At 33.8% G+C, this 12,315-nt stretch overlaps 1 protein-coding gene across 1 annotated transcript; it reads left to right on the forward strand.

Annotated features, from left to right (window-relative positions):
• The first annotated feature begins 4,726 nt into the window (after nt 1-4,726).
• On the forward strand, nt 4,727-7,724 carry LOC136796137 (acid shock protein-like). The gene is made up of 4 exons (XM_067048931.1): nt 4,727-5,386; nt 5,920-6,060; nt 7,056-7,400; nt 7,554-7,724. The coding sequence occupies exons 1-4, from the start codon at nt 5,369-5,371 to the stop codon at nt 7,680-7,682; spliced, it is 633 nt and encodes a 210-aa protein (XP_066905032.1). The 5' UTR covers nt 4,727-5,368; the 3' UTR covers nt 7,683-7,724.
• The last annotated feature ends 4,591 nt before the right edge of the window (nt 7,725-12,315 follow it).

Raw genomic sequence — 12,315 nt, forward strand, 5'->3', positions numbered from 1 at the left:
TTTTGTTTCTTTGCTGACCGCACCCCCGACTGTCTTCTCATTATGTCATAATATTATAAAAAATATTTTAATACATTCTAACGTCTACTGATGTTTACTAAATTCATAAAAAATATTAAAACTAACTATAATATTATATATTAAAACTAACTGTAATATTTAATATTATAAATATTAATACCTCAATAGCCAAATAGATCAAAGGTATATTTTAGCTATATTTGAGTTTTGTAACTGTCGTACTTTTTTCAATGCAATAAGCCCTTATAAATTAAATTTATCCTATCTGAGGTTTGAATGAATGAAAAGAAACTGGCTTATCTAACCCTTATTGGAGTTAGTTAAGACGTCATGCTCACTGGTTAACAAGAAAATGACAGTAGATGATCCCCATGGTAAAAGAACCTACGAGAAAAATGTTAATAAGCATGATCCAACAACCTGGATTAGCTTCCACCTTCCTGACCTTTTGGGCTCCTATAATTTGACAATCTTAAGCTCAACAGTTACGACCATCCCATCATTCCATAATCATACAGTAATTTCTGAGTATATGTATTAAACCACAATTTACTAGAATATACCATTATTATTATTTTTTTTTAAATCGGCAATATTGTTTGAATATATTTTTTACTTTTTCTTAAAATGCACATTTTTTTGTAGATACCTTAATTTATATAAAGATAACTTGTCATAAAACGGATTAATTATTGAATGACCATAACATGATTGTATACATTGGGACCTGTCCGTTTGTGTTGTGAAACAAAGGGGGTGTTGAAATTGTGAGACTTTTCTGGTTATTAATGAACATGCGTATATTTAAATAAATCAAGTAAAATCCCTGAAGGGGCTATTGAGTTAGTAGGCGTTAGTTTAAATAATTATTTAATTATTTAACATAAGGGCAAATCATAGGGTCTCATGTATTACGATATTGGCTTATCTGTGTGTGACTTCTTCGCCGCCGCGGTCGCGTCTTCTTCGCTTCCCTCGTCCAGGTTGAGCGGTGGGCGAAAATTGTGAAACCATGTTTCTTCGCCTGGTGTTAGAAAGACGTGTTTCTTCCTCAGTGGTTCGGCAGCGTGTCCTGGACTCTGGCGTGACGGTAGTGGCAGGCCAGGTCCTAGCTTGCAGATTGCAGTCGCGGCTTCTTCAGGGTCTTCCGGTGTCCCCGGCAAAGGGGGAGCATCAGAAAATGAGATCCACGACCCCGACTTTATATAAAATAGAAAAAAAAGCTCCGGAAAATTCGGATTATGTAAATACGACAATAACCAAATATTAAAATTGAACATACTGCTTGAATATCTGAATTTCCTTTTTATTTTGTGTTTAAGGTATTCCATATATTGTATTGCAGACTGGAATTAATTTGTAACAAATTTAATAGCTTTAGGAAAGTCTTTAGGAAGGAAAGAAAAATTGGACTACCACAGTAAAGAAAGTAATTTCAGTCTACGGTACGATGTTTGGAATATGTATAATTCTAAATAAAATTAAAAATCTTTTTTTGTAAGGTGTGCCACTATTAGCGATATGCTATACTAAAATGAGAAATTTCTCTAGGAAAAATACTTTTAGTCTTATCTTACTTTCATCAGCTTTTTTTGAAAACGAATAAACGTTTAGTAGGAGGCAAAACATTCATTCCAAATTTTAAGCATGTGTTTAATTCCACATGTACTCTAAGATCTAAACTTATTGCTGGCCACTCCCGGTTACGAATACCTCGCGTGTGAACTGGCCATACATCGGGGGCCATATGAGCAGTTAAAGGCAGCTATCCTGTCAGTCGTTCCATTATTCCTCAGCCCAAGAGTGATGCTCCCTGGCAAATCTTGGTCTCTGCCTACGGTGTATAAAAGGAAGAGGGTATTGTAAATTGGTAGCCAAGTTTCTAATGTCAAAAGCTCTTAAATTGAGGTTCCTTAGTACATGCATATAATTAAAACCTTTCGTAAGGTTTTCAGTGGCATAGTAGACTGTTGGACGACCTGAATTAGTCCGTATTGAAAGACTTCCGGGTCCTCGGTCTCTTTTAATGCCTATTGAATTTTTACCGAAATAAAAACCAATCAATTGTCAATGTAACGATGAGATTTTCCATCTTCATAAACAGAAAATATTATTACCCAATCATCATGACATGAATAAAGAGGAAAGAGAGGATTTGATATACAGAGAAAATTAAAATAAAAACAGGCTGAAGGGGGAATTGAAAGCAATTAAGAAAACTAATTAATTTTTTAAAAAAAAAATTAATGAGTAATAATGAAATGAATTATCTCCATCAATATCTCACAGAAAAAATCGAAAGCGCCCTCGAAACCAGACGTATATTGCAAGTTTTTGTATATATCATAGATAAATATAAACAATGATAGAAAACTATTGTTATTTTTAATATGACACAATTTTAGTCCATATTATTTTGCCGTTTAATTCATACAAAAATAAGGAATTCATTTTTCCACTTCTATTACCGTTAAATTTATTAATTTTTCTTGCGTACTCATAAATATTGAGGTACCACTAATTTCAAGATGATTCTAATGATATCCGTTGTTATACAAAGCATTAAAATAATTAATTTTAATTTTTTATTTCTTTATCAATCAGTGCTTTCTTGTGATTTTTCTATTTTTATTTATTTATTTTTTTTTAAGGGAAATTACATATTGGAATGCCCCATCTGGAACTATTCATCCTCAGGATAATTATAACTCATTGCTAATTAAACCTGTCTACAATAACTTATTGCCGAGACTGTACTTTATAGGGGAATAGATCACCCACTAGGATTCTTCCTGTTCTTATTTTTAAGAGTTAATTGGATTGCGATTTCTGATTGGTGAAAGTGGTTACAAATATTTGTGAACTATTGTATCATCACCAAATCAAACAGCTGCTAAACTCAAGGCTTTAATTTTTATTCAAGTTAGGTTTAATTTTTAAACTTAAGGCTATAAAATATTTTATAAACTACTATTTTGATATTATAATTCTCCTTCTGGGAATAATCCTTAAAATCCCAAATCTTTCTCTTGGCAGGAATAAAATTATGCATAAATATGCTATATGTTACAGATTCAGCCCGAAATAGATATTAATCCTTTATTTACAAACTACAAACCAATTATAATCATAAAACTTATTGAATTTTATAAAAGGAGGATGTCATTTTTCACGCCCACATGAAATATGTTTTTTTATAAATTATAAGTGTATTTCAGTAATTTACAATTATTATTGGCTAAAAAAGACAGACCAATTGACAATAAATAATTTTACATTTTTTTACAAAACTGGAAGCGGACATAAGCTAATTCTGGAACATATCTTAACTTAATTAATATAGACTTAAAGATCAAGGAAGCTTTTCTAATAGTGGAAAATCTATGGCATAGTAAAATGATATAAAAAAGGTTTCGGTTGCCTGTAATAGAAGTTAACTGTTCAAAAAATATCAGTATTTCTATCAAAAAAATGCAATTTCGATGGGCGGAGCAGAATATGTTAATGAGTAAACTTTTGACTTGTATAAGAAATGGAATAAAAAGAAAATTTTGAAATCCATAATTAATGGATTTATAGGGATAAATCTACTAGACGACATTAGCCGGTTAAAAATTGCTTTCCTTTCAAAATCTTAGCTTATTATGTACTTCCAGGTATTTTCATTTTCGTTTTAGTGAAATAACTGTTGTGATTATGGAAGATGAAGGTATGTACTTCAATAAATTGAAATTTGATCTCATGTGAAATTAGTACGATATTGTTTATAATATAATTCAATATGTTAACCTCAATAATAATTAAAACAATTCCGAATTATTACTCCTTCATCAAAATAAAGTTCACTATCTGCTTAAAGTATTTAAGTTACTAGAAATACTTTAGGAGTAATAAAGCTAAAAATGTTAGGCAGCCATTTTGAAAAAAATGGTATATTTGGCCTATGCTCCTTCTGGGAGAGGTTTTGCTTTTTTTCTACCGTGTTTTCGAACATTTTTACACAAGAACCTACTGACAGAAATTAGTTTACAAGTTCTAAGTTAACTTGCAAGTTTACTGGACTAGTAGCAAGATTTCGCGCTTCTTTTCACCCATTTACATTGGAGATAAAATAAAGAGTAAGACTGATATTGACAATGCGCTGGATTCTTTAAAACAATACGTACATTACAAGGATTAAATTCATTGTCTTGTTGTGACACCACTAGCTTTCTTGTAAACAAAGGAAATTGGGGGAGATATGCTAGTGCTTATGTTAGATGTTTAGCTAATCTTGGTACGCTACAGATATATCTGCTGAAACCAGGACTTCTTGAGAAAAGGTAATTTGCCTTGTACAGAAAAGTAATAATAATTCCCCGATAATATCCAGCCTTCAAGATCCTTTTACGTAGTCTGTAAGATGCAATCCGAAAAATCTTCTTCTACTCCAGGATTTTTAGTTTTGGAAACCTAATTTTGTACCGGTTTAATTTTCTTTTTTGTAATAAACCGCTTATCTGATTGCATTACTTAAAGCAATAAAGTTTGAGCATTTCAATATTATATATTTTTAAAAATCTAAATAAAAAAACAAAACAAGTGATTTCATAAAATATGATGCCTGTATCTTTATCATTGTTGACTTGAAATAGTCAACATTATTTCATCATGTGTTTTAATCATGTTTTTCAATGTATAACCATAATAATTTAAAAAACAAACATAAATTATTATCAGTTTATGAAAATAATTTATATCCGTATAATTTGATTGTATAGTGCAAGTATAAGAAATTCAAAAACTTTGGCAGTCATTTTGGCCAATCTTGGTCATCTTGATTTTGGATCTCAGAGAATAATTAATATACTTATTCTAGAGCGTATAAAGAAATAGTTACAAGCTCCTCCGTACATTTAGCATCAATGAACCCATCGAAAGTCTAAAATAAAATCAGTACCCAATAACATTAGAAAAGTCTAGTCCTTGCATATTTCAATAAGTGAAACAAATGTGAATGTTCATGAAGAATATGTCAGATATGGAGCCCATCATATCTGCGATCTTCTTGGATGGGACTGCATCATTCGATAGTGATCTGTAAAAGTGAACTGGTAGGAACTCGTCCGGTCTACATTCTATCTAGAGAAACGAACTAGGGAAGAAAGGGCTGTCTGTCAAAATAAATAAGGCACGTAACCATCTCGATTGAAAAGATGAAAGTAAAAAATAAAATAACGGAATTAGCAATTATTTTAGGGTGGGTGGGGAGTTTTTTTCTGTGAGGAGTCCTATATATACTTACTCCCTTCAGTCATAGGCATCAGTCAGCTGAGTTACTCTTTGAGGATTAACATCTATTCCAAATATGAACACTGTTTACATTGTAAGTTCATCGCTATTGTTTTAGTAAAATTTGACATATAATAATATTGATAATAATTTTCATGCAGTTAATTTTGAAATAAAATATATATTTTTGTTGGCTTGATTAAATATGTTTTGCACGTGAGATGCGCTTGTTTTTAAAATTAAAATACTGTGTATTTTTAATTTCTTAAAAAATAAATTTGATTTAAAAAAAAATTGTAAAATCAGATCAAAATGCAATAAGAATAAAATTATAAAAATGATGTAAAATTTTAAAATAAGATATCAAAAAATTTATATTAAATAGGATATAAATAAAAAAATATAGAATGTTGTTTAAAAAGATTTTATTTATATTTTTAAATCCATAACTGCTTCCGATAAAAATGATTTGTTAAAGATATAGGACATTCATCTATATAATCTCATTATATAAAACATAATTCTATACAATTTTATTTGATGGAATATTTATACTGAAAATATATATATATATAAATTAAAATAATATAAATATTGTAATTTTATATTTATTCGTCACTATTACAGATTGCCCTTTTCGTTGCATTCTCCTCTGCCGCAGAGAAGAAAATCAACGAGAAAAGAGGACTTGCAGGTCTCGGCTATGGAAGTTACTATCCAGCCTCTGAACCATGGTATCCAATTTCTCAAGAACTTGCCCTTACCAAGGTAAGTACTTTATTTACTATTTATTTAGTAGTAAATTTAATATATCCTTGTTCTATATCCTTGTTATAAGGTGACTTAGAAACCAGCGGGTTGTGTTCGATATCTTTTATTAATTAGTATATCATAACTAGCCATCAGTTGAACTGGGCGATCAGTTCAAGAACTGATTCAAAGCGATAGTTCTTTAATGAATGAGTGGTCAATAAATGTCGGGAAAAAAGTGCGGTAGTCGTTTTTATTTGATCTTTCAATCTCCACTATTGAATTAGGGAATCAGTTGTAACTCCTTTTAGTGAATCATGAAATCTCCATCTCCCACTTTCGCTAGGTACGGATATTCAGTTCCAAACTGGAGATGCCTTCTTTTACTGAATCTGTGAGTCATGAAAGAAAGCTATTATATCGAGTTGAGTGAATAATTTTCATTTAACCTCTAGAAATAGAAATTTTTTGCTACAATGTTCATCTTCTTGTTATGAAGAGTAAGGTAACTAAGATGCCTAATCGTCTTTGTGAACACTCGGTCTTCAGGAACTTCATAGAATTCCATAATTAATCGTTTTCATCCGCTTTCAAGCTTCAGAGTTGTGTATAACTCGGGATGTTAAAGAACTGGTTTTGAACTGTTTTTAAATCCTTAAACCTAAGCAAGACCTATCATTGAATGCTGTAATAGAATCATAGACAATAAATTCAACAATGATCTGAACTGCATAAATATTAGCTTTGCTCTCATTACAGTCCAAAGCTACTCCTCAAACCTAGAACCTCATCAAATATTGACTGTACATCCATTTTTTAAACGTGATTTATATTTTCTTATTTTTCTAGCCTAAAAATTTATTCCTGATAACGTAATATACAAAGTAACATTATACTTAATCAATTACCTGTAGCTCTATACCTAACTTTAACCATATATGGTACCTATACCGAAAATATGTATGAATAGATAATGTAAATACTGATAAAAATATAACGATTTTACCCCTTAGAGCTCTGCCCAAACGTTTGCCTTGCAAAGTGCCTCTGCAGCCCACGCAGCGGAAGTAGCAAACGCCCTGGCAGCAGCCAAAGAGGCCTCAGCAGCAGCATCCCTGGCCCAGCAGCGTGTGCAGCACGCCAAGGAGGCGGTCCTGGTCCAGCAGAGGATTGCAGCGGCTAAGGAGGCGGCAGCTGCGGCGGCAATTCAGCGCAGTGAGGCAGCAGCCGCCACCGCCGCCGCTATCCAACGCAGCGAGGCCGCAGCAGCCGCACTCCACCGCCAGGAGGCAGCCGCAGCCGCAGCAGCAGCTCTCCAGCGCAGTGAGGCCGCTGCACAGGCAGCTGCAGCAATTCAGGTCAGTATTTCGTAATATTTTTAAGATATACATTTGTTTTTGTCTAAACATATATTTAATTAAACGTTCACAATATTTCATTAAATTAATTTAATTTTAATTATTCCTTCATTTTTGAATTCTTAACAAGAAATATAATTTTTGCTTTCGCAGAGGAGCCAGATCACCTCCCACCAGATCCAGAAGACAGCCGCTAAAGCTGCAGCCGCCAACGCTGTCCTGAGCCAAGTAGCCACTGCCGGTCTGCCCTACCCCAAGTCTCTGGAATACCCATGGGGTTAATTTGTTTTCTATCACTGGTCTTAATAATTTGTTTTTGTTTTGTTTTTGTTGGAATTTAGTATTTTAATAAAGTAATGTTGTTATTAATTATGTTTTTATTATCTATTATTCCCTATTTTTTCTTTTAACTCACATAAGACAATGCTAATAAAATAAATTGGTACATTTAGCAATTGATCTAATAAATATTAATATTAATAATAAATAATAATATCAGTAATAATTAAATTTGCCTTTTAAAATTAAAATTTAATACAATGCATGATTGAAATTATTATTAAATTTTATTATTTAAATTACAATTTATAGATTGTTAAAAAAACAATTTGTTGAGTATTAAAATTAATTGTATCATATTAATGTTGAGACAATAATCATAAATATTAGTATAATCAGCTATTGATTTAATCATAATAATTCAACTTGTGGGTTAAGTAAATAAATGCAATAAATGCAATACAAATACTCGTGATGTAAATGTTTATCCAATTTCAGTGCAAATAAAACAAGTAATAGGTGTCCGTGAGAACATTTTAGAAATGAAGAAATTCTTCCAATGGAATCCTTTCTGTCAACATCGGTTAATTTTTTGTTTTAAATATAAATTGCTGAAGTTAATTTTTTCCACTTGATTAACTTTACTATAAAAAGGAAATTTGTGGTTGAGCTTTGAGGCTTTCCTATGCCATCAAATTCCTCACGTATCTAATCCTTACAACCCAAAATTCTTGATGCTCCTTACTTTATGATAAAATAATTGATAAATAACTTAATGTTCCATATGTAGCCATCCCCTGACCAGATATCAATCCTTTCATAATAAACTCTAACAACCCAAACCCATTGGTTTCTAAACTTTCTTCCTCTTCATTTCGTCATAATCCTCCTACCCGTCTGAAAATAAGATGGCCTCGTATCCTCCTAATCTTGAAAAGTTATTAGTATTTATAAAATAAAAAAAAATCACGATATTGTTTTTCTTGACATCTTTCGAAAATAATCCATACACCATGAGCACCTATTGATTATTATTATTTAAAAATAATTATTGGAACATCTAATTTTGTAGGTACGATAAATATTTATTGGAAATGTTGATTGGTAATATCGATTTGACCAAATATAAATTTTGAAAGAAACTAATTAAATTTTTAGTATAGAAATATAATTCATCAAGTAAAGTATTTCATGTCTGTAAAACACTTTTCGAGGAAGCCAGTGGAAAACCCAATCGAAATAATACTTAGAACCTAAAAGCCTTCATCCTTTAAAAAGTAATGGAAGGGATTTTTAGTATCCAGCGGGGAATGGAGTTAAAGGTTAAGTGAACCTTATTTCGTGAAGGCATTTACACTAGATGATCTTGAAATTTCTCTGAAAGTTGATAATAATATAGCTCCTTGATTAGATAAGATTCTAAAAAAATTAATTTTTAGGTAACTTATCTCAGCCGATCCAAAATATTATTATTATTGGAAATTCTTAATTAGTCAATTACATTTGGATAACTAACAATTTTTCCATCATTTTGAAATATATATCATTGTTCAAGTAACAAAAAAGAAAACAATGAGCTTTATCCAATGTGATCCCAAAGAGGCTAGCTGAAGGGAACAGCTAGTGGGGACTAACCTCCCCTTCCCATCGGTTTCTCAAGATCACAAACACACAGAACAGAACACAGAAGAACTAGCAGTGAACTGCTTGCAGAGACTAGTCAGTCAATATCTCATGAAATAAAGGCAAGTAGATTAAGATGGGTGGACATGTGGCTCGAAGCAATCCATCAGGATGCCTCTACATAACAATGAATGTGTGTAGTTGGCAAGAGACCACGTGTGAGGCTAAATACCAGCTGGATGGGCAGTCAAAAAATATTCGAAAGAGTTGAATGCAGTAGACTGGAAAGCCATAGCCCAAGATGCAGACGTGAAGATCGCTGTTTTGGGCTGCCAAAGATCTAAAAGGCTATAGAGTCAACAGATAAAAATTATTTATATATATATAATTTTTATTTTGCGTTTGTTTAAATAAATAAGGCATATCTATAGATATTTCCAAAATACATTATTTCAAACGTTAATTAGTTTTCCACCAATATAATTGAACAGCTTCAGTCAAGAATAGAACAAGCCACATGATAAAATTGTTCGGTAGAGCAGTTTCAGAAAATTCAATCCTTTATGAAAGGTCCCGTGGCCATCTTCTTTTCAGGTGCATTGGAGGATTATCAGGGATTGTTAAGGGTGAGAGATTAAGAGTTAATGGGTTAGGATGGGTAAGGAGTTTTGAATGAAAAGAGGCATATCTGTTTTGACCAAATCTGCAACGAATGGGATGTTTGGGTCTTTGTGGACGAGTTTATTTGTACCGTAATAAGGAGCATCAAGGATTTTACATAGGATTTTGGATTGTAAGGATTGGATACGGGAGAAATTTGATGGTTTGGTAGAACTCCAGAGCTCAATTCCATGTGTCCAAATTGGTCTGATCATCGTAGTGTATAATAATTTTTTGTAGAGAATGGGAAGTTTAAAGCGTTTGTCAAGTAGGTTTGTAGCAATCGAAATCTACGAGCATTTTTTTTGTCGTTTCATTCTTGTGTGTGGATTCCAAGTAAGTCTCAAGTAAAGATGGAGTCCTAAGTATCGAATCTGTTCAACAGGCGTTAGTTGAGTATTTAGAAAGGATACTGAAGGACAGGAGTGTAGAGGTTTACGACGGAGAGTAAAGGTGATCTGGTGGGTTTTGTCAGGATTTATTTTAATACTCTAGTTTTGACACCATTCTTCAATGGAACTATGCGGGTTTGTGGTGCATTAATAGGGTCGTTGTTTACAGAGAGTATACATGTGTCATCAGCGTATGTTGTTAGGACTTTTTTAGGGTGGGTTGGGATGTCAGCTATATAAACCGTATAAAGAATGAGACCTAAGATACTTCCTTGAGGAACACCGGCGGACTGAGGAAAGAGAGATGAGTAGGCTAAGTTATGATTTACTTTAAAGGTTCTATCAGAGAGGTAGGAGGGTATTAAAAGGAAATATGTATCGGGTAGGAATTGACGAAATTTATCATTGGGAAAGATTTTTATTATATACATTTTCCAAGGGTCGGGGAAATAGGTGGATCGGAGGGTAGCATTATAGATATAGGTAAGGAATAGGACGGCTTTACGAGGGAGCTGTTTCAGAATGTGTTCTGTGATAAGATCATGTCTAGGAGCTTTTTTAGGAGGTAATTGGTGGATGATGTTCATTATTTCCGAGGAATGAAAGGCTTTAGGAGGAAGGGTCATTTGGAGTGGAATTGTAATCTCTTTGTAGGAAGGGTCCCTGTACATCCATCGCTACCAGTTCACCGGGCCGAGTCGCTTGGTAAGGAAGCATAATTGGGACCTTACGAATCAGCCTCCTTCGAGCACAACCTTCACATCTTCCTACATACTCTTCAATGTCTGCTTTCATTTTCTCCCAGTAAAAGTTCCGCTCAGCTCTTTGTAGTGTACGCTCAGTGCCGCCATGTCCTCCACAGGGCTCGTCATGCAGCCAATACAAAACCCTGCGCACCAGAGAACTTGGTATTATCACCCTCCATCGGTCGCCATCTACTCTGATCTGTAGCCCATCTTCGTCGAAACAGCATGCTTCCCCTTGGGTTTCAGCTAACCTTTTACAAACTGGGTCGGACCGCTGCTCCTGGATGACTTCTTCTTCGGTCTTAATTTGTCTAATATTTTTCAGCTCTCCTACTTCCACCTCAGATGACATCCGCTCTGCCATCACCACCGCATCTTGTAGGGTATTAACATCATGACCATTTAAAAATCGCCGAATAGGGGTCTCGGTTCCCAACTGGAACATCCCTAATACCACCCGGTGCATCACCGCCCAGGCGCCTTCTCGTTGTTCCTCTGTAGGCAAGTCATCAACTGTGAACGCCAAAATACCCGCTTCCTCACACCGGTCGGCATAAGTGCGATAGTCCTCCCCTACTTCTCTTTTCAGCTTTAATAGCGTCCTCATGTCCGCTAGTAGGTCCCTTCCCTTTGAGAACCTTTTTTTAAAGAGGTCCTTCACTTCCTTCCAATCTTTGCATGCCCAGAACTCGGTTCCATGGATCCGTAGATATCTCTCGGCGGGTCCTTTCATCTTTGACAAGAGTACCACCTTCCTTTCCTCGTCATGCCACCCACTCCGACCAGCAACCCTTTCAAATCTTTCTAAATAAATTTCAGCATCGCCAGGTTTGATGTTTTCACCCGACCACTCTGGAATTTCCTTAGTGTATAAGCGATCCCGGATCACAAGTAACCGAGTTGACCCCTCCAAAGAAAATTTGAGTTCGTCATTCTCCAATTTTAACTGAGCGATTTCAGCACGCTGTTTCTCCAGTATTAATTGAACCCTCAACTCCTATATCTCTCTTTTTAATTGTTCTTCACTCATCGTTGCTAAGTTTTTTTTTTTCTTTTTCAGTTGTTTTGCCTGTGTATATATATATATATATATATAAGATACGTGATAGCGGGTTTTAAGATAAAAAAAAAAGGAAGGAAGGTAGAAGAAAACACACTCACGGTTGCTGATAATAGACTACTTTATTGTCTCAGTAATCCTACATTTATAGCTTC

The sequence above is a fragment of the Halyomorpha halys genome, unplaced genomic scaffold, assembly GCF_000696795.3.
Source record: "Halyomorpha halys isolate HHAL.00 unplaced genomic scaffold, Hhal_1.1 Scaffold1760.1, whole genome shotgun sequence".
Classification (NCBI taxonomy): domain Eukaryota; kingdom Metazoa; phylum Arthropoda; class Insecta; order Hemiptera; family Pentatomidae; genus Halyomorpha; species Halyomorpha halys.

Coding starts and splice junctions, on each gene's coding strand:
- LOC136796137 (XM_067048931.1), top strand. Junction 6,061..7,055: donor AAGAACTTGCCCTTACCAAG/GTAAGTACTTTA, acceptor TTTACCCCTTAG/AGCTCTGCCCAAACGTTTGC. Junction 7,401..7,553: donor AGGCAGCTGCAGCAATTCAG/GTCAGTATTTCG, acceptor TTGCTTTCGCAG/AGGAGCCAGATCACCTCCCA.